The sequence below is a fragment of the Tamandua tetradactyla genome, chromosome 7 (assembly GCF_023851605.1).
Source record: "Tamandua tetradactyla isolate mTamTet1 chromosome 7, mTamTet1.pri, whole genome shotgun sequence".
Lineage (NCBI taxonomy): Eukaryota > Metazoa > Chordata > Mammalia > Pilosa > Myrmecophagidae > Tamandua > Tamandua tetradactyla.
In genome coordinates, this window is record NC_135333.1 from 30,189,571 (window position 1) to 30,212,295 (window position 22,725).

Sequence of the window (22,725 nt, forward strand, 5' to 3'; positions counted from 1 at the left end):
ATCCAAGATGGCACGAGTCCAGAGGGACAGGCAGAACAGGGAGAATGGTTTCTGGTTTAAGAGGACTAGACTGATTTATTGAGGCATCTGCTTGGTGCCAAGCTCGTTTCAGTGGCCCAGTTCTGTGTAGGGGTGAGACTGAAGCAGGAGGAAGCAGAGGTTGAAGTGGGAGGGGCACCAGGAATAGGTTGGAGTACCCGGAGGTGATCTGAGACTCACTGGCTCTGGACGGCTGTGGTGCTGGGGTGGGTGTTGGCCTAGACTCCACCACCTCCTGGCCGAGTGACCTCTCTGTACCTTGGCATCTTCATTCAGAACCCCTGCAACACTGGAGCTCTATCTGCACTGGGTCCCATTTGAGGCACTGGATGTGCATACAGAGGTCAACCGTCCCTGGCTGCTCGCTGTCTGCTGCCAGCTAGATGCAGTGTTTTGAGGGCTTCCACAGGCAGCTCCTTGTCTCCACCAAAACTCCCACAATCCAGGTGAAGAGGCTTGGATCACCCACATCTATCCCTCTGGGCACAGTGATGGCCAAGTGCTTCTATGCCACTCCCTCTCCAGAGCTTCTAAAGAGGTAGAAAGTTGCCAGGCTAGAGGGCATCAGTCAAAGCAGCTGTGAGCGTAGGACAAGACAACCTTCTGGGCTGGAGGCCTGGTCTGGGGCCTTGGTCAGGCTCCTTTACTTCTCTGAGCCTGTTGGTGCCTCTGTAAAGTAAGCTGATGCGCTCTCCTAGTAGGCACTGAGGTCTCAGTGTTAGCTTGAGAGCCACCCTGAAGAGATTTGGGCTCTAATTCCTCTTTGAGGGGGAATTAAAATTCCTTTTGGGAGAAACCAGAGAGGTTGTTTGATTATCCAGGCTTCGGTCCAGCTTCCAGATTTCCCGAACCTGGCTTGGACTCAGCATCTGGAGCAATCTGGGAAGAAGGTAGCCCTGGTGGGACTTTTCTCCAAACTGAAGCCACACCCACAGTGGAGTTCCTGGTGCCTGCTCTGGGCCAAGGACAGAGGTGACAGCCAGTCTTACCTACTCCTGCTGCCAAGGTGAGCCTTCAGACCTCGCGACCTGCCCCCTATTTGGCCAGTGCTCTCACTCTCCTGGCCCAGCACTCTGTTTCAGGGGGGTCTCCTAATCTCACAGCTAGCTCAGGTCTATCCTCCAAGCCTGGCTTATGCTGGTCCCTCCACCATCGCAGTTCAATTCTTCTCTCTTTGAGGCAGGCCTCCTGATCACCCCAGCTCTTGCTACCCGGCCCACCTTGGGAAACCTCTGATATCTGGGCAGTCACCAGAGACCACAAGAACCATGCCAGAGCTGAGCTCAGCCCCATCATATGATGTCATCCCTTCTCTTTCCCTAGGTGACCAGGTGCATGCTTTGTCTACCAAGCATATGGCACCCTGTTTTTGCTTAAAGCACCAGATGCTGAGCACCTGAGAATGCTGTCTGGTCACAAATACAGAGGCCTTTACTCAGCAAAGGTCTTTGGTTCCTACTAATTGTGTCCCAGGAGCCCTGGAGACATTGACATTTGGGAAACCTTGGCAAAGAACGCTAGACCCAGGGTGGGGCTCCATTTCCAGCTGTTATTTTATCTCTCAGCCTTAATTTTTCTGCCTTAATTTTCTGCATCTATAAAATAGGGGGAGCCAGAGTGATTTGAACAGTGAATAAAAAAGTATTTGCAAAGTCCCCTTCGGGGAATGATGAAAACGGGGGAAAATTCAACTTCCCCAAGTTGAATTCTTGATATTCTCACAAGCATGTGGACAACCAAAGCTATAAGCTGAGCCCCCAGTCTTGTAGTTTGTTCATATGAAACTTAACCCCACAAAGGATAGGTCAAGCCTACTTAAAATTAGGCCTAAGAGTCACCCCCAAGAGAACCTCTTTTGTTGCTCAGATGTGGCCTCTCTCTTCAGCCAACACAACAGGCAAACTCACTACCCTCCCCCTGTCTACGTGGGACATGACTCCCAGAGGTGTGGACCTTCCTGGCAACAGGGGACAGAAATCCTGGAATGAGCTGAGACTCAGCATCAAGGGATTGAGAAAACCCCCACAACGAGCTGAGACTCAGCATCAAGGGATTGAGAAAACCCCCACAACGAGCTGAGACTCAGCATCAAGGGATTGAGAAAACCCCCACAACGAGCTGAGACTCAGCATCAAGGGATTGAGAAAACCCCCACAACGAGCTGAGACTCAGCATCAAGGGATTGAGAAAACCTTCTCGACAAAAAGGGGAAAGAGTGAAATGAGATAAATTGTCAATGGCTGAGAGGTTCCAAACAGAGTTGAGAGGTTATCCTGGAGGTTATTCTTATGCATTAAATAGATATCACCTTGTTAGTCAAGATGTAGTGGAGAGGCTGGAGGGAACTGCCTGAAAATGTTGATCTGTGTTCTAGTAGCCATGTTTCTTGAAGATGATTGTATAATGATATAGCTTTCACAATGTGACTGTGTGATTGTGAAAACCTTGTGTCTGATGCTCCTTTTATCTACCTTATCAACAGACGAGTAAAACATATGGAATGAAGATGAATAATAGGGGGAACAAATGTTAAAAATATATAAATTTAGAGTGAAATGCTGGTGATTGGTGAGGGGGAGGAGTGGGGGTAATGGTATGTATGGATTTTTTTGTTTTCTTTTTCTTGTTCTGAATAGATGCATATGTTCCAAGAGGTGACCATGATGATGAATGTACAACTATGTGATGACATTGTGAATTGCTGATTACATATGTAGAACGGAATGATCAAAAGTTATGAATGTTAGCTTTTTTTGGTATTTTAAAAACAATTTTAAAAAATAGGGGGAGCAATAAGTAACTTGGGCACTTGACATTTTATTGCAAAACTAAATAAAAGGGCCTGCTGGCACATAATGCTCAACAATTGTCGTTGCCCTCCTTTCTATGGAACTCTGGCTGTGTGAATGCTCTAATTTCAGGCACGGTGGAAACGGCATGAGCTTTGAGGATGGAACCAGGTTTCAACTCCAGCTGCCTGGTTGTTTTTGTGACTGTTGCAAACCTGTTTCTTCACCTATGAAGCAGCAGCAAAAACAGTTTTCTCACAGGATGGTTGAGAATTTTTGTGTATACTTTTTCCTCCAAGCATGTACCTTCATCTGCCAGGTGGGTAAGGGCAGGGATTTTTGTCCTTTTGTTCTCTGCTGTATTCCCACCTAGAACATTGTCTAGCACATAACAAGTGCTCAATAAATATTTGACATGAATGAAATATGAGGTTTAAAGCAAAGGGTGCTACCGAGGAGGTGAAATCAACAATGTGGGTTTCTCCCCCCACTATTGTGGCTCCCAGTGCAGCCAGCAACAGAACTAACCCATGTGAGGGCAATTTCATGCAATTCTTTGTCCTGCCCCCAGCCAGCCTAGCCAGTTTAGGGCCCACTTGTGTTTTCTAATCCACTCCAGTGGCTAGGGCCAACTTTATCTGGCTGGCTTTTCAGACAGATGTGGGGTTGCAGGAAAAATCCCGGCTGGAAATGAGATAAGGTTGAACAGCCAGTCACCAGGCTGTCTGGCAAGTGTTTGATGAAGGATTTATAAGGCATCTTCATCTGCCAAACCCTCTATTCACTGGATGTCCACAATGGCCCAGTTCTCATGGCTCCGGGGCCATGAATGGGATGGTAAGTCATCTCAGGGAAAGGTGCTGCTGCCGGGATCCCTCCACTGTCTCCTAGGTGGGGATGGTTTGGCAGGTGGAGGGCTTATTAGGAGTTAGCTGGTTAATTCCTGTGTAAGACTGTCCTGAAAACACACACACGCACACACACGTGCAGAGTCATCTTGGGGCAATTTCACTAACTCCTGGCATATCTCTCCTGCCCTGGCACTCCTCTGACCTGGACTCTGCCCTATGGGCCACGGCAGGCTGTTCTAAGGCCTAACCCCCAGTACGGCCCCTGTAAGAGAGCAAGTTTGAACATACTCCCAGGTCTGAAGTGGGCAGGCTCTTCTGGAGGGAAGTAACCTGTACAGGAAGGAAGCACCTCTCCCACCCTCTCCCAGATCCAGGACCCATGCTGGCAAGCCAGAAGCCACTTCATTCACAGCAGCAGCTCAGTGTCTTCACAGGACACTGCTGTCCCCTCTAGCCCCTTTTCCCAGTGCTGGAGTCACTACATTTTTCTCCCCGACCCTGCCAACTTGGTAGGGCTTCCTACTTCTCCTTTTACAGGGATCCTAGGGGCAGCCTTAGCCAGCATCTCATATCCACAGGGATCCTTTTTTCTCTAGGATTTGAGGAGCAGCCGGGTTTAATTCAAATCTGATCCAAACCAGGCTGGGATTTGGGGGACAAGCTCCTCTGCTGTGAAGAATAGCCAAGGATTGGCTTTGTTTTTTTGTTAAGAGAGAGAATAGGCAGAACCAGAAAGGACATGGAATTATCACCTAGAAAAAATTTTGTTTTGGCTTTGTAGTCAATGCTTTGTGGGAGAAGGCCAGGACATACTCTCCCTGTGATTCTCCCTCTTTGTGGCAGACCATTTGCCTGTCTGTGGCAGACAACAAAGGAAATGTCTGTTGCTGCAGGGAAAGGCCAGGGGAACTGTGGTTCTCGCCCAAGAAAAATGAAAACCTTTGCAGCGAGTTTTAAGTCTTCACTAGTATATCTGTTTCCTGTTGCTGCTATAAATAAATTACCACAAACTTATTGGCTTAAAACAATACAAATTTATTTTCTAATAGCTCTGGAAGCCAGAAGTCTGAAAGTTTTAGTGGGCCAAAGACAGGGTGTTGACAGGGTTGGTTCCTTTTGGAGGCTATGAGGGAAGAATCTATTTCCATGCCTTTTCTAGCTTTTGGAGGCCACCTGTCTTCCTCAACTCATGACCCCTTCCTTGCATCACTCCAACCTCGTTTCCTTGGTCCTATCTGCTACTTCTCTGATCCTCTGCCTCCCTTTTGAAAGGACCTTTGTGATTATACTGGGCCCACCTGGATAATACAGGATACTCTCCCTATCTCAAGATCCTCAACTTAATCACAAAGGCAAAATTCTTTTTTCCATAAAAAGGTAACATTCACCTGTTCCTGGGATTCGAGTGTGGACACCATAGGAGGCCCTTATTTAACTTCCCACAACTAGGCTGCAAAACTCCTACACCCCACCCTGGGGTCTCAATGACTGGGAGTTAAAAAGTTGGGGATTTTTTGCTTTGGGTTCAGTGGGGTTTCTCCTAACCTTGTATTTATAAGGTCTGGGCCTCACCAACCCTCCCCATCCAAACAGAAAAACTCACTGAAATGTCTCCTTGAAAGTATGGTGACAGGTTTCAATTTAAATGCTGGTTAAGAGGTATAGGGCCAGCCAAAATGATGCAGCCATCCCGCTTCAGGATCTGCCTGCCCTATCCCACACCCTGCTAACGTAACAAGCCCGTGTTCAGGAAGGGAAATGGTGAAGAGTCCAGGGCCTGGTGAGGACACCAGAGAGGACAGCCCGTACCAGGCAACTGGCTACAGGACAGGTAAGGCCTGCCAGAACAGTGCATGTTGGCCAGAGCTGACATGTGGCCACAGAAATTGGAGGAAGAAGCTGGGGCTGTGGTCCTAGGCCACTGAGATGACGAGGACTATAGCTGAAAGTGGCTCTGAGGTCGTGGAGAGGGCATCTCTGCCCCACGGCCTCTGGTGGCAAGGGCAAGGTCCCCATCAGACCAATGTAGCTCCAAAGTCCCAAATATTGGGCTTTTTCTTTGTAACGAGAGTGCAGCCAGGGGCAGGGGCCTCTCTTGCTACCTCTTCTCCATGTTCTGCATCTGCAAGCTGAGGGAGGTGAAGCTAGCCAAGAGATCGGTCACCTCATCCACCTGTCAGACAAAAACAAGGCTCTGTTACAGGATGCTGGGACAGGCCTGGGAGCTGGGCCCGCAGGTTTCCTCCCCAACACCACAGCCAGAGACGACAGGCATTGGCTTTCCTCCCAGGGCACGTGGTGACTATTCTTTCTTCTGACTATGGAACAGCTGGCCAAGGGCTAATTCTCGACACCAGGCAATCTCAGGATGACCCAAGGAGAAGGACCACAAGCAAACTAGAGGTACTGGCAGCTTCAAAAGAAGTAGAGAGAAGTTCTGAGGGCCACAGTGGGCTGTGATCCCAGAAAGATGACTCTTTCTGATATGAGTATCTGGATACAGTAGAGCAGGGGTAGCCTGGCTGTGGTTCTCCTATCAGGCCCTGGGTTTGGAACCATATCTGTTACCTGCTCTTTGGTGCTTGTCATCTGGAGGCGGGTACAGAGGTCGTCCAGTCGTTCCCGCTGTTCACGCCGCCCCAAGTGTTCCAGATACTCCCTCAGCATCTGGATGATCTGAAATAAGATAGAGGACTAAGCTGACTGGATCTAGTGAGGAAGCAGAGAGGCCTGATGCAGCTGCCTAGGGGCAAGATAGAGCAAGGTGCCAACGAGGGTCAGTAAGAAGCAAACCAGACACAGAAATCCTAGAATAAGCTGGGACTCAGCATCAAGGGATTGAGAAAACCTTCTTGACCAAAAGGGGGAAGAGAGAAATGAGACAAAATAAAGTGTCAGTGGCTGAGAGATTTCAAACAGAGTTGAGGGGTTATCCTGGAGGTTATTCTTATACATTATATATAGATATCCCTTCTTTAGTTTAAGGTATATTAGAGAGGCTAGAGGGAAGTGCCTGAAACTGGAAAGCTGTGTTCCAGTAGCCATGTTTCTTGAAGACGAATGTATAATGATAGAGCTTTTGCAATATGACTGTGTGATTATGAAAACCTTGTGTCTGATGCGACTTTTATAAAAAAAGAAAAAAAAAAAAGAAGTGCCTTTTATAAACGAAGCAAAAAAAAAAAAAGGAGCATCTGTGGTCAGGGCAGCACCGGGAAGTACTGCTCACCTGCTTCACCTCCAGCCGCACGGCCTCCAGGCACTGGGAGTGGCCTTCCTGCAGGATGTTCAGCTTTGACTTGGCCAGGTGCAGCGGTGTGCGGCCTGCCCGGTCCAGGGCATCCACACGGGCGCCTGCAGAAGCAGGCAGAGATGACATGCTGGGGATGGAGGTGAAGAAGAAAGGAGGGACAAGGGGAAGGGACCACATACCTCCTCGCAGCAGTGTGGTGATGACAGGGACGTGGTTGGTACAGGCCGCTGAAGAAGAACAACAGGGATTTAAGAGTCCAGGGATCACAGGGGTCTGGCCGTGTGCATCCATCAGAGGGGCAGGGAGCAGGCCTACGCCTTGAGTGTGCCTGTGTCAGGTTATGCCTCCCAAGAAGGCATCACCAATGCAGCAGTTGGGCAGGACTCAGCCATTAGTAAGTCAACTCTCCCCGCCCCCCACCCCTGCACAGCTGAAGAAACTGAGGCCTGGAGACAGGGCCTGCCTCAACTCAAGCTACCCCGAGAGACAGTGGTAGGCATGGAACCAGCTGCAGGTCACGCAACATCCCACCTCCCTTAGCAGAACTGCTGGTGAGCCAGTCTAGGTTGGTAATCAACTCTGCCCAGGGCACAGCAAAGTGCCGAGAGTCTGGAAAGTCCATAGGACACAGGTTAGGAGGGGTGTAGCCCTGAGGGCCCAGGCTCTTCCCCAGATGCTATGAGCCTACAGACCTCAGACTCTCCACAGAGGAGTCTGTGCTGCAGACAAGGATGTCCTGGTGGCCTTTTGAGCACTTACCCAGGTGCAGCGGTGTGTTCCCCAGCCCATCTCGCTGGTTGGGATCAGCCCCGTGGTCCAGAAGCAACTGCACTGGAACCAAGAAAACCCAAGAGGAGCTGTTAGAGGCCTCCTTCGGCTGGACGTTTCTGCTCCCCACCTCTACCCTAGGCTGGCTCAAAGTGGAAAACTGAATACAAACTCAGTCCCCTACATCGTTTTATTCTTTCACTCATTCATTCACTCAACAGGGTTCATGTTTAGGACTCTGAGGCCCAGGCACTGAGGATTCTGTTAGGGTTTCCTGCTTGTGCAGAGGTTGCGGGACTGGGATTTTAAGGGTTAGGGAACATTTTACCAACAGCAGCAGCAGCTAGTGAAGGCTCTCAAGGTTATTTTCTTTTCCTCCCATAGCCAAGTGTCAAAATGGAATTAAACTGATAGATGATGCTAAGTATCCCCCCTCCTTGAAAGTTTCTCTGGGCCATCTCAAGGGTGGGCTACAGTATCACTAGCACTGATCAATGGCCCAGGTGGATGCATGGGCTGGCTACCAGGTGTCCAGAATGTTGGAGGGGCTGCTGAGCTGAACTATGGGGTATGAGGCTAAGGTTGCCCTGCCAAAGCCTGTGCTGCATTGACAAATGCAAATAAAAACTGTCTGCTTCCTGAATAACAAGAAATGGCTGTTTTTTGACTCCGTATGTTCCTATAGGCCTCTCTTTCCATCCACCACAGCCAGTCAGGTTCTGGCCACATTTGGGAATAAGAACACTGGAGCTCAGTAAAGCCAAAGGACTTGCCTAAGGCCACACATTAGGTTAAGAGGCAGAAGCTGGCCAAGAACCCAGGCTATCATCTTCATCGTTCTGGGGGCATGGGAGGGATTATAAGTGGTTTTCATCTTCTCTGATTTCTTTCTTTCAGTGAGCACACATATATAAAACTGAAGAAAATAAATTGCCTGGGTCAAAATTAAGGTCTGACCACTTACTAGCTTTACCATTTAACTTCTTAAAACTTCAGTTCTTCCTCTGTAAAATGGGAATGAGATATTTTCTTACCTCACAGAATTAGATGAGTTGATGACATGTAACACACATAGAGGAGTCTCTAATGTTGCAAATGCTCCAATTCAATACTGACCACCCACCCAGCCTGGAGCACTCAAATGTGCCTTCATGGTAGACAACAAGGCCATCCATGATATCTGTTGCCGTAACCTGGACAGCGAGCACCCTACTATACCACCTCAACTGGCTCATCAGTCAAATTGTGTCCTGCATACCAGGTCCCTGCACTTTGACAAGACCCTCAACGTGGATCTCACTGAGTTCCAGACCAGTCTGGTGCCCTATCCCTGCATCCACTTTCCCTTGGTGACCTCTGGCCCAATGTTTCAAACAAGAAGACCGTCTATGAGACGTTCTCAGTGTAGGAGATCACCAATGCCTGCTTTGAACCCTCCAATTAGATGGTCAAGTGTGACCCCTAACATGGCAAGTACGTGGCCTGGTATGGAGAGGTAGTACCTAAGAATGTGAATGCCACCATCACCATGATCAAGGCCACGTGAACCATCCAGTTGGTTAATTGGTACCCAATAGGTTTCAAAGTTGGCATCAACTACCAGCCTTCCACAGTGGTGCCTAGGAGGGACCTGGCCAAGGTGTAGTGCATACTAAGAAACACCACAGCCATCGCCAAGGCCTGGGTCCACTTTGATCACAAATCTGACCTGGTAAATGCCAAGAGGTCTTCATGCACAAGTGCTACATTAATATTACTTATCATCATCATCATCATCATCATTAAACCATCCTGCCTTTCTTTGATCAACTGGCTGAAAGTTACAATTACTTCATACACCTTGTGGTAGTCAGGTTCAGGTGTCAACTTGGCCAGGTGAAGGTGCCTAATTCTATTGCTGTGGACAGGAGCCAATGGCATGTGAACCTCATCTGTTGCTGATTACATCTGCAGTTAGCTAGGAAGCGTGCCTGCTGCAATGAATGATATTTGATTTAAATGGCTGAAAGCTTAAATGAGAGAGTTCAACGTATCATAGTCCAAGCAGCTCAGCATACCTCATCTCAGCACTCACAGCTCAGCCCAGGCCTTTGCAGATGCAGAAAGGAATCACCCCTAGGAAAGTTGCTGGAACCTAGAGCCCTGGAGAGAAAGCCAGCAGAGATTGACCTGTGCCTTCCCGTGTAAGCAAGAACCTCAGTTGAAAGTTAGCTGACTTTCTTCTGAAGAACTATACGTTTTTTAACTAAATAAATCTCCTTTTATTAAAAGCCAATCCATCTCTGATGTGTTGCATGCTGGCAGCTTTGGCAGATTAAAACACACCCAAATCTGATTTTCCTCTTCTATATATACAAAAGACCCCTACGACTATTGACCACTCCAAAAGAGTTCCTTCCACTGAAATTCAGGGGAGAAATATTATTTTCAATAAATGGAGCTGGGTCAAATTGAATATTCATGGTGGGTGGAGGGAGAGCAAGGGGGGAAATCAACCCTGGCTCCTATATCACCTACTATATAGAAAAATTAATTCAGGAGGGATAAAAGATGTAAATCTGGAAGCTAAAACAGATGTAGAGAAAAACATAGGAAAGTATCTTATTGACCTTGGAACAAGCAAAGATTTCTTAAGTAGGTCATAAAAACACTCACCATATGTGGTGATTTGAAGCTTTATATACCCCAGAAAAACATGTTCTTAAATCTAATCTATTCCTATGGGTGTAAAAACATTGTAAACAGGTCCTTTTGATGAGACTATTTCAAATAGTGACTGGCCCACTTCATTCAGGAAGGTTCTTAATCCTATAACTGGAGTCCTTTATAAATAGAATGAATACAGAGAAAGGAGGAGAAAGCTATGGAAGATGATATCAGTGAAATCCAGAAAAGTATGGAAAAACCAGCAGACACCACCATGTGCCTTGCCATGTGGCAGAAGGGCCAAGTATCACTGGTAGCCAGTTTTTAAAAATGCAAAAGACTTAAATAGATATTTCATGAAAGACAATATGAAAATGGCCAATAACCTCATAAAGACATACTCAACATCACTGGCCATCAGAGAAATGTATACTAAACCTCAATAAAATAGCACCACATCAGAATGGCTAATACTGAAAAAAGACAACGTCAAGAATTGGTAAGAATGCAGAAAAAAAGTAGAACTCTTATATTGCTGGTGAATGTACAACCACTTTGGAAAAAGTATGACAGCATCTACTAAAGATAATTATATGTGTACCCTTGTGAACCCCATCCCACTCCATAACCAACATAAACAAGTACAGAGATGCACCAAACCACGTGTACAAGAATGTTCATAACAGCATTATTCACAATAGCCCAAACCTGGGAACAATACAAATGTCCACCAACAGTACACTCTATACATCACACAATGAAATACCATACAATGAGAAAGAACAAATTACCCCATAAGACCATGGATGAATCCCATGTATGTAATTCTGAGTGACAGAACTCAAGATACAGAGGAATATACAATGTATGTGAAATTTTAAAAATAAGCAAAACTAATCTATGATGAATGAGGACCAAATAGAGGGAATGCCTGGGAGGGGTATGAGGCTGCTGGGATACTGAAAATATTATAGATTTTGATCTGGGAGATGGTTACATAGGTGCATACCTATGGAAAACTATGCTGTTGCAGTTTGCCTAAGTAAATGTTGCCTCAGTGCCTTGAAAGACAGGGACCTGCCCACATACAGTCACCTTGCAGCTCACCTGATGACTTGGCCTGGCTGCTCTCCCAAGGGACAGAAGCACCCTGGAGAAATCAAGGGTCCAATGGCATGGCATGTTCACAACCAGCTGTCATGCTATCAAGCTTGGGCAGGCAAGACTGAACAATGGGAGCTTTGGGTATCAAGGGTATGCTTCTGATTCTCTTAGAGTACATGGATACTAGAAATAGGTGGCACTGCAAGAAATATTTTGTTCTTTGTTGTTTTTAATGACATAATCCATGTGGATAAAGATTTACAAGGAACTGAGGAATGGAAATAATGGAGTTAAGGAAGGAATTTTAAAAAATGTTTTATTCACTTTATAATGATAATTAAAGTGTCATAAGGGTAAATGAAAACTGAAAGTAATGTTTAAGAGATACAACATTGTATCTTTTTCTGCCTATCCAACACTTCGGTCCATTGGGAAGCCGATCCTCTTTCTTCCCATGAGGTTCTGGTGAGCTACCAGTGCCAGGACCTCTCCCAAGCCCTGGGCACAGGGATGGGCCACAGTCCAGGAACTATGCTTTGCTGCTGACAGCCATCTTTTCCACCTCATGGGAAAAGTCTATCTCTGGAAGAGAGAATGTGGCTCAAAGGCAGATACAGAGCCAAGTAGAGCTAAAGAAAGAATGTGAACTCCTGAATCCCCCATTTCTGAAGCTGTCACCATGAGCCAATACACTGCCATTTTTGCTTAAACTACTGAGGGTTGAATTTTTGTTCTCACAGTCCTTTCTAATTAGAGTCCTGTCTATCTCACAGTGCTATAAATATCTTCACACTAAATCTCTAAACCCTGGTTTTCTCATCTATAAAATGGGGATAAAAATAACCTTCCTTGCAAAGTTGTTGTGAGAATTAAAGATGGGGTAAAAAATGCTTGTCTTAGTAACTGTGCTCATTAAATTGAAGTTACTACTGTTATTGTGTACCCGTAGGTCTTTAACATAGATACATACATGCATATACACATTTGGACCAGGGTTCGGAAGTGTGCATTTACCACATTCATCTGCTACCCCAGAAACTCCTTAAGAAAATGGACTATGTTGTTTGGTATTACCAATTCCAAGTAAAGCCTTGAACATAACAGGCCTTAAACATCTGTTGAGTGAACAAATGGAACTGATCTCAGAATGGGCAATCTACATGGTTCTTACTGAAGACTTGCCTTTAATCTTGAACTCACTCATATTCTTTCCCTAGGTTTTCCCCTTCCTCAGTTTGGCAATGCCAGATCCACATGCTAAGGAGTTAGAAGTGAGACACTCATGGAACCTGAAGTAGGGCATGAGATTTGTAGGTTTTTCCAGAGTGATGCCCTGATAAATCCCAGAGTGATTTGAACAGTGAAGAAAAATGTATTTGCAAAGTCCCCTTTGGGGAATGACAAGAAAGGGGGAAAATCCAACTTCCCCATGTGGAGAATTCCTGATATTCTCACAAGCAGTGGGGACAACCAAAGCAATAGGCCAAGCCCTCAATCTTGGGGTTTGTTCACATGAAACTTAACCCTGCAAAGGATAGGTTAAACTTACTTAAAATTAGGCCTAAGAGTCACCCCTAGAGAACCCCTTTTGTTGCTCAGATGTGGCTCACTCTGTCAGCCAACATGACTAGCAAACTCACTGCCCTCCCCCTCTCTACGTGGGACATGTCTCCCAGGGGTGTAAACCTTCCTGGCAACATGGGACAGAAATCCTAGAACGAGCCAGGACTCAGCATTAAGGGATTGAGAAAACCTTCTCAACCAAAAGGGGGAAGAGAGAAATGAGACAAAATAAAGTGTCAATGGTTGAGAGATTTCAAACAGAGTCAAGAGGTTATCCTGGAGGTTATTCTTAGGCATTATATAGACATCACCTTTTTAGTTAAGGTGTATTAGACAGGCTGGAGGGAAGTGCCAGAAAACGTAGAGCTGTGTTCCAGTAGCCATGTTTCTTGAAGATGATTGTATAATGATATAGCTTTCGCAATGTGACTGTGATTGTGAAAACCTTGTGTCTGATGCCCCTTTTATCTACGATATGGACAGATGAATAAAACATATGGATTAAAAATAAATAGCGCCATGGTGGCTCAGCAGGCAGAGTCCTTGCCTGCCATGCCGGAGACCTGGGTTCAATTCCTGGTGCCTGCCCATGCAAAAATAAATAAATAAGTAAATAAATAAATAATGGGGGAATAAATATTAAAATAAATTTAGTAGATTGAAATGCTAGTGATCAATGAAAGGGAGTGATAAGGGGTATAGAAAAAAAATAGGGAAACAAAGGCTAAAATATATTGGGTAGATGGAAATACTAGCAATCGAGAGGAAGGGGTAAGGCATATGGTATGTATGAGTTTTTTTTTTCTTTTTATTTCTTTTTCTGAATCGATACAAATGTTCTAAGATATGATCATGGTGATGAATATACAACTATGTGATGATATTGTGAGTTACTGATTATATACCAAGAATGGAATGATCATATGGTAAGAATATTCGTGTTTGTATGTTGTTATGTTTAAAAAAAAAAAAAAGAAGTGAGGCACTAGGTCTTCCTTATGCCCACCACCTCTGCTCTTTCCAAGGCTCTGAAGAGAGAACTCCTCCTGATGCCTCTGGAGAGATGCTACTTGCCTAGCCCCACTCCCAACCTCCCCACTCAGGACTCACCAATCTGGTCATTGCCATTGCAGGAGGCAAAGTGCAGTGCCGTGCGGCCCTTGTCATCAGCTGCACAGGGATCCACACCATCTTCCAGCAGCTGCTGCACTGACACCACCAAGATAGCGGGAGGGAGGAGAGAGTGGCAGTATTAGCCAAGTGGTAGTCCCAGGGATGTCTGAGAGAGATGCAAAGCATCTAATGCAGAAGAGAACTAGGCCCTCCTGGACAGTGGCCCCTCAGGAACTGCCATGACAAGGGACTTGTACGCCTGAGGGCACAACTGAGGACCATAGATTCTTGGTGCTCAAACTACATATCTAGGGATGGAAGGTCATCTTGGCCCTCAAGGTCTGGAATTGTGGAGTCACAGAAATCCCAGAAATCTGAGCTCATCCCTCTACCTGATTTGGATATACATCCATTCCAGCTGACCACAGCTGCCAAGCTCTGGGCTCCCAGGGGACAGCCCTATGAGTGGGTGGAGTACAAACTCTGGAGCTACACTGACCTGGGTTCATTCATCTGCAATGTGAATGAAGTCCCAACTTCTGTGGGGCTCATATTCCTCATCTACAAAATGGATTAACACCTCCTGCCCTGGACAGCTGTGAGAATTAAACAAAGCACTTAAAGCCTATCATTCTAACTGACACAAACCAAGAGCTTAATCTTTTCTTCTCCTGACTAGGAAAAGGGATATAACAACTCTTGGAATAAACCTCTCCCAGGTTATGGCTCAGAACTAAGTTGACTTCAAATGAGGAAAATTTAATCATGAAGAGACATATTAGTATGAGGAGATAAAACCTAGCTGATCCTAGGCTTAGAAGGCGAATTTTATTTGCTGAGTTTCTTCTAATGTACCTAGCCTGAAGGAATACTGACACCACATTTAGTTCATCAAGAGGCTGTAAGTCATGGTGGCAAGAGTATGAGTTTAGAATCAGACTACCTCACTTCACATCTTTGTATTTTTTTTTTTTTAATTTTTTTTTTACATGGGCAGGCACCGGGAATTGAACCTGGGTCCTCGGGTTTGGCAGGCAAGCATTCTTACCTGCTGAGCCACCGTGGCCTCACTTCACATCTTAACACCACTATATTCTTTTTTTTTTGCATGGGCAGGCACTGGGAATCGAACCCGGGTCCTCTTGCATGGCAGGCAAGCATTCTTGCCTGCTGAGCCACTGTGGCCCGTCCACCACTATATTCTTGACCAGAGGCTTTGAATAAGTTACTTCCTCTTCTAGGACAAACGGAGATAACACAAGCACCTACTATACAGGACAGTTGTGAGCTGCAAATGGGTTGCTATGTGTAAAACACCTACAACAGTGCCTGGTGCTCAGCAAGTACTCGACAAGCTTTAGCTGCTGTCACTGTCATCTCCACAGTTCTCTTCCACTAAGCAACTTGACAGTCAGGGCTCTCCTGCTTCCTGGGTTGTTTTTCAGCTACCTGCACTGGCAAAGGGACCATACCTCCCTAAATAAGCTAAGTCAAAAAAGAAAAGAGAACATATCAACAGCATGGGATAGTGTAAAGAGCTAGGCCAAGAGTATGAAGTCTTGACTTTGGGTCCCAGTTCACTGGTAATCTTTAATGTGTCCTCAGACTAGTTCCTCAATCTCTGGTTCCCATCTGCCAGATGGGAATAATCTCTGCCCTGAAAATCAGACCTGTGGGATAAGAATAATGGCCGTGAAATTCCTTCTTTGAAAATATAAGGCATTATTACTGTAATGTGCTCAACTGAAATATAGAAATTGCTGCCAAACTTCATTCTAGACATTTTAATCTCCTTTTCCCAGCAAACCTCTGAAGGTCCTTCCGGACAAAAAGCCCAGACAGCTCCTCCTCCATAAATCTTTTCTATCTCCTTAAACTGAGCTAGCCACTCCCTCTTCCACATTTCCTTAGTGCCCCATACTTCTCACTATTGTAGTATCAACATCCTATTCTATTACAGAGTAATCACTACCAAATACCGAGCACCAGCCAAGATCAGGTATCTGACTGCTAATCCCTTCCAGCAAGGTCTTTTTACAGACCAGGGGAATAAGGCTCAGAGAGATTATGTGAAGTGACCAAGCTATACTCACCCAGCTAACAGAGGCAAAGCTGGGATATAAACCCAGGATCCCCCAGCGCCAAAACTTATACCTCTCCAACTAACCACAGAACTTCAGGGTCTTTGGGAGAGGGGGTGTGTTTTCTTGTTTTAGAAATGGTATCACTTTATATTCTTCCTTTCAACTGTATCATAAGTTTTTTGTTTTATCTTCATGTCTCTGGTGTCAAGCAGTGTCCTGCTCAGTGAATGATGCTGACTGACTGAACAAATGAATAAGGGTGGAGCAGAAATAAGAGTTCCAGGTCATTTCAGTATTCATTAACACATTCGCCAAAAGTATCAAGAAAGAAAACAAAGCTAAACTAGCCAGTTCTATTTTTGTGATTTGTGCAGCTATAGCCCTTTTTTATTAATTAAAAAAAAATTAAATTAACAACAAATGAACTAAAACACTAACATGTGAAGCTATAGCCCTTTTAAAAAAGCATTTTGGCAACCTCTATCAGGGGCTACCAAAATATGCATACTCTTGGATATACTAATCCCATACCTGGGAAATTATCTTAAAAATAAAAACCAACGTGTAAATATGATTGAATAACTCTTGTTTTGTCATTTTGATAAAATAGCACGCATCCATTAAAATTGTGGTTATAACTCTGGAATGATATCATAAGGTGATTTTTGCTTTCTACTTTATAAGCTTTTAAAAATGTTTACAGCTATGCAATTATTCTATAAATAGGAAAAAATTACACTTTCATTTGGAAAAAAACAAAAGGTTACAAAGACTATGAAAAATGCTTAAGATACACAAAAAATTATGCAGGTTAAAAAAAATGCATATAAGGTTATTATGTAATCCCATAAAGAAAATTCCCAAGCACAGGAAAAAAAGACTGGAAGGATATTCACAAAAATATTAGCTATGATTACTTCTTCTGTTAACATTTAGGTGTTTTTATTTCTCTATTTAGGTGTTTTTATTTCTCTATTTAAATATAAAAATGACCAAGTTTTTATATTTAAATTATTTTGAATGATTATGAATTCACAGAAAAACACTTATGATTTAACAATAAGTAACAGAAGCAGAGTATACCTTTTATGTCTGCTATAATCACTAAACTGTACTAAAAACCAACATACACAGAAAAAAAAATGCTAACCAAGAAAGAAACGGAATGAAGAGGCTCATTCTAACATGCAGAGTCACTGTCAGAGTCCTGTAGGAGCTGGTAAATCTAAGAGTCACTCAGACATGAAGATGGGGGTGTCAGAGGCTTTAAAGAGAAAATTACAGTATTTCTAACAAAAAAATAAAACCACTGTGTGAATACTTATTCAAGACAAACTAGACTTTCTGTGGAAGGTGGGCACAATTAAACATATTCCCTGGCCATACACTAGAGATACTAAAAAGAGACTGCTTAACTCTAGTGCGTTATTGGTGGGAACAGCAAATAACACTGGAAAGCAATATGGCTTTTAAATATAGAACTACCATTTGACCTGGCACTCCCACCTTTAGGTATATAACCAAAGAGAGTGAAAACAGGGTCACAAACAGATCTTGTAAACCAATGTTTATAGTAGCCTTATTCACAATAGCCAAAAGCTAGAAAAACCCAAACATCCTTCACAGATGAACAGATAAACAAAATATGGTGTATATCTACAATAGACTATTATTCAGTCATAAGTAAACTTGAAGTTATGAGACATGGAAGAACCTTAAAATCATTATGCTCGGTGAAATAAGCGAGATAATAAGGACAAACAATTGTATGGTATCACTTATAAGAGATGGCTAGAAATATAGCAAATTCACAGAGACAGAAAACAGATTAGAGGTTACCAAGGGCTGAAAGGCTGGGGAAAGGGGAAGTATTTGTTTGTTAAAAAAAATAATAATTTTTTAAAAAATTAAAAAGAAAATTCTTCTTCCTCTTTCTTGAAAAGCTATCTAAGTTGCTTCCCAAACATTCCAAAATGTTCATAGAAAACAGTGAAAAGAGTTAAAAATCTCTCCAGTTTAGGGCACGTTCACTGCTGCTACGGCAGGATAGGGGAACCATCTCAAGGGCCCGTGGGGCAACACCCATGACCTCCTTCCACACCTGCTCTCAGTGAGCTCTTCTAGCCCATGGCCTTCAGTCTATGCTCAGATTTTACGTGAGCATAGCTCCCCACCATCAAAACAGAATGATGTCCATTTATGGTAGGCAGAATAGTGGCCCCAAAGATGTCCATGCCCTAACTCCCAGAATCTGTGATTATGTTACCTTATATGACAAAAGGAACTTTGCAGATGTGATGAAGGTTAAGGACCTGGAGATAGGAAGATTATTCTGAATTCTCTAGGTGAGCCCAATCTAATCACAGAGTCCCTAAAACTGGAGAAACTGTCTCTGCTGCCAGAACCAGAAAGATGGCATGAGAAGGGCTCAGCCTACTGTGACTGGATTTGAAGAGGAATACAAGCAAGGAACGTGGGTAGTTAGGACAAGCTGGAAATGGCAGGAAAACATTTTTCCCTTGAGCCTCCAGAAAGGAATGCAGCTCTGCAGACACCTTGATTTTAGCTCAGTGGGACCCGTGCTGGATTTCTGACGTACAGAATTCTAAGATAAGAAATGCATTGTTTTAAGTTCCTAAGTTTGTGGCAATTTGTTACAGCAGCAATAGGAAACGAATATATCACTTTCCCCAAGTCACAGAGGGAATTATATTAGTGGATAAAATTAAAAAATGTTTTCCTATAAATTTTCTTTGCATCTTTGATGTTGCTACTGCCTTGTCAGCTGGCAGATGCTGGAGAGCAATAATAAAAAAAAAAACCAGACAACAGTGGTGTTCTGCTATGAGCTCCACCTATGCTTTTCAAATGCTCTGTCAACTGAAGTTTGAGAACCAGGGACCGACCCAACTACCATTAAGCCTCAGTGAGTAGGCTAAAGGTGGTGGCACTGCCTACCCGACCCCTGGCAGTTAAAGCTGAATGTTCATTCCCAACGCAGAGGTTGAAAAATGAGCAATAACTCTCTGCGGAGGACTGCGCTGGGAGCCAGGGGTGTAAAAGCAGACAATGAGCCCAGCGGTGATAAATTATATGACATCAGGAAGTTCAGGGTAATAGGGGAGCATAAGGGACTAAGCATCTAAGCCAGATTCACCTTCTACAAGTTGACTGCAAAGTTACACAGTAAACAAAGTGAGCCTCGAGTTAGGGGTAACCTGGTAGGCTGAATTAAAGCACTCTCTTCTCAGGTAATGTGTTAATTGGATTTTTCCTTCCCCAAACCAGTCCACAGGTCCTTGGAGCTAGGCCCAATGTGCACACTCACCTGTTTCCACGTCATTGGCATTGGCTGAGTCCCGGAGCCTCTTCAGAGCTATGACAAGAGTAAAGGAATTCCAGTTAAAAAAAAAACAAAACAGGTGTGATGAAGCAGAAAGTGGATGGGAGATAATCCACTCTTCAGCCATAATAGCACCTAAAGGGAAGAAAACTGCTAGCTACAAGAGATACTACACTGGGAACAAGGAGAAACTTGAAATGTGGCACTAGGGTAGAGGCCGCATGCTTGGCAAATCCTCCAAGGCCTCTGGATCTTGGCTCTGCCATTTATAGTAGTGAGGTGAACTTGGGCAAGTTTAGTTAACCCTTCTGGGTCTCAGGTCCATCATCTCTAAAACAAGGTTAAGTTCGACCCTGCCAGTCTTGAATTGTTGGAAAGATGAAATGACATAGATAATTTACTTAGAAGCTCTTTCTGAGCTAGTTACACAGATCTTCTTATTATACTTCCTCCAAAATAGGTCACTCCCAAATGACTTACCTAAACTTGGTCATTCTTAAGCAAAAGCATTTTTCCCCTCCCTTGACACCAACTCTATTTAGAGGCTAGTAGAAAGCAATAGCTTTGTCATCAGGGAAGTGGTTAAAAATTCCTTACATTCCTATAGCACTTTATGGTTTTACAGAACTTTCAAATTCTCAATTAATCTTCACAAGACCCCTAAAATATCGGTGGAATCACAGATTAGTCCTAAAGGGGACACAAGAAGCCCCATTCTTAATCTTTCAGAGTCTTGGTTTCCCTGTCAGCCATTAAATGTAAAAGCTAGTATGGTAAATATACAGCAAAGTAGGAGTTTTAGAGTCAAGCAGACCAGGGTTCTAATACCAGCCCAGCCTCTTTCTGGCTAAGGACCTGGAGCAAAACAATGTCACTGTGCCTTGGTTTCCTCTTCAATAAAATGGGAACAATATCTGGATCTCAAAGAATTACTGTGAGAATTAAAAATTACCCCATATCACCCAAAACAGTGTCTGGAACACAGCAAAGGAGGTCTAATGGTTATACATTCATTATTTAACTGAACTCTCACAATAGCCCTGTAAAGCAGGTATTGTACACACTGTACAAATGAGAACACTAAGGCTGAAAGGCTCAACAGTTTGCCTAAGGTAGAGGAGTCCATCCCAGGTCTGCACATCTAAACAACTGGGTACCACTTGGTTACGAGCTCTGGCCTCCCCTCTCTGATAATAAAAGTATTCTCTGGTATTCCCTTTTATTGCCCACTAATAAATACTTGGGGTCATGAAAGTTTCTACTTAGGAACTACCAAGTGTGAAGGTCAGTGATGACAGGCTAGGAGAAGTAAGACATTAAAAAAAAAAATTCGTGGTCCTTAGCAACTATAATAACAGTTATTGAAAGGAGGCGCTAGGGTCATTCTGGCCTTAGCCCGGGCGTCCCGGAGTTCCAGGCTGCGAGTGACGGGGAAGGCCAGGGTCCCGGGTACCGGGGAGGGGCGGGGGGCATGGACGGGCCGCCTGCCTCGCGCTCCGCCAGCCCGCTCCGCTCCTCACCGTAGACTTCCCTGCCGGTGGGCCCGAGCCGGCGGTGGGGCCTGGCGGCGCGCCTCAGCCGGCCGGCGGGCATCTTGCAGCACAGCTCGTCGCGAGGCTCCGCGTCTTGCTGCCACAGGACGTGCAGGTAGCGCAGCGGGGACTGGGCCCCGCTGGACGACCGACTTGGGAGGCCCGGGCTGCCGCCCAGCGCCGCCCCGAAGTCGGCGAAGCAGAAGAGGCCATCGGGACCAGTCAGAGGCTCCGGGGCTACCGCACACTCGCCATCCGAGCTCGATCTGCCCGAGCGCGGCTCATCTTCCGCGCCCCCTGCGGCTGCTGCCATGGTAACGGTTCTGCGCGGGCCTAGCCGCGGGAGCCTCGTTCCCGACAGACCAACCGACCCACTTCCCTCCGCCGTAAGCCGCGCTGTCAGCGAGTGAGCCAGAAGACCGGGCCCGGCCTGCAACTACCGCACCTCAGCGGGGGACGAGCTCGGGTCTTCCGGACCAATGATAGCCCTTCCAGCCTAAACCCTGACAGCCAATCGGGAAGGGAGGGCATAGTACGCACGAAAGGATTGGACAGTGTTTCTGGCACTGTGACTGGCGGACAAAGAAACCAATAAAAAATTTGAAGTGCCCACGGTCCACGCGTACGTACGTCGCTACCGGAGCCAATAAAACAGCAGAGTCTAAGACATTCTTTTTTTTTTCTTCAATTTTCCCCCGTCGGATTATGGGAAAGACAGTGGGAAGGGGCTGGAGCCAATTACATTTAGATGAGCAGCAGCCATTCACCAAAGAAAGATAAGAAGGCGGGGAGGGAGGGAGTGTGAACGTAGAAAAAGAACTTCTTCCCAATGCGTGGTCCAAGAAGGAAAGTGAAAGTATGTCAAAATGTGGGGCTGTGGAGTAATAGTTTCTAAGGGTGATAGATTCTCTTTAGTCTGCGGTCTCTCGCCCCCCCCCCCCGCGCGTTGATCACTAATGATTTACAAAGCGTTATAATTAACGTAATGACACTACAGCGACACTTCAGTCCGAGAGTCGGTCACAGAGCGGCTGCACGTCCAGGACACAGGATCAGACTTGGTGCCCACTGAGCTGCTCACGGTCCCCAGGGACAAATCCGGGAGCAAGGAAGTGTTCTGCAACCAGACAGATAACCGTGAATTTACCATTACTGTTTTGGAAGAATTCTCACGTCTTTGTGCCCCGCAAACACTTCTGTAAGGTGGGCAAGGAGGAACCTCCCTATTTTATAGATGAAGAACTGAAATTGTAAGGGTGCGCCCCACTACAAAATCACAGAGACAAGTGGCCTGTTCACGGATGCCCAGCGTTCTTGGGTCAAGGACTTTTCCCACCACATAAACCCTCTCACTGTCAGCCAACCCAATTAAAAAGTAATCTTCCTGACAGTTGAAAAAAGCACTTCCAGATTTTGTAGTGTCTGCGGGACACCGTTATGAGAATTATCATTGTAGAAAAATAGTATATTTGAACTCTCCTCCTCTGTCCGATAACAAGTAAGGACACATGCCAACTCCACTTGTAGCTAGAAGGAAACAGGCAAGAAACAAATATTATTGAACATATACCATTTACCAAGGGCTTGATATACATTTAGATATTATTATATCCACTTTGCAGATCAGAAAACTGAGGCCC

General features: G+C 45.1%; 1 protein-coding gene across 5 annotated transcripts; it reads right to left on the bottom strand.

The window, feature by feature from the left end:
• Positions 1–4,675: 4,675 nt before the first annotated feature.
• On the bottom strand, positions 4,676–21,563 carry ANKRD54 (ankyrin repeat domain 54). Of its 5 annotated transcripts, none has more exons than XM_077168777.1 (8): positions 21,074–21,562; positions 19,539–19,586; positions 14,124–14,222; positions 7,692–7,763; positions 7,112–7,159; positions 6,909–7,033; positions 6,248–6,355; positions 4,676–5,852 (listed from the first exon to the last, which is right to left on the bottom strand). In XM_077168777.1, exons 1-8 carry the CDS (start codon positions 21,396–21,398, stop codon positions 5,778–5,780), a joined length of 900 nt encoding a protein of 299 aa, XP_077024892.1. In that variant the 5' UTR covers positions 21,399–21,562; the 3' UTR covers positions 4,676–5,777. The 5 variants fall into 5 exon arrangements, with proteins under 5 accessions (XP_077024892.1, XP_077024894.1, XP_077024895.1 ...); XM_077168779.1 differs by having other exon boundaries at positions 14,124–14,217; positions 21,074–21,185; XM_077168780.1 differs by lacking the exon at positions 21,074–21,562 and adding an exon at positions 20,827–21,002 and having other exon boundaries at positions 14,124–14,217.
• Positions 21,564–22,725: the final 1,162 nt, after the last annotated feature.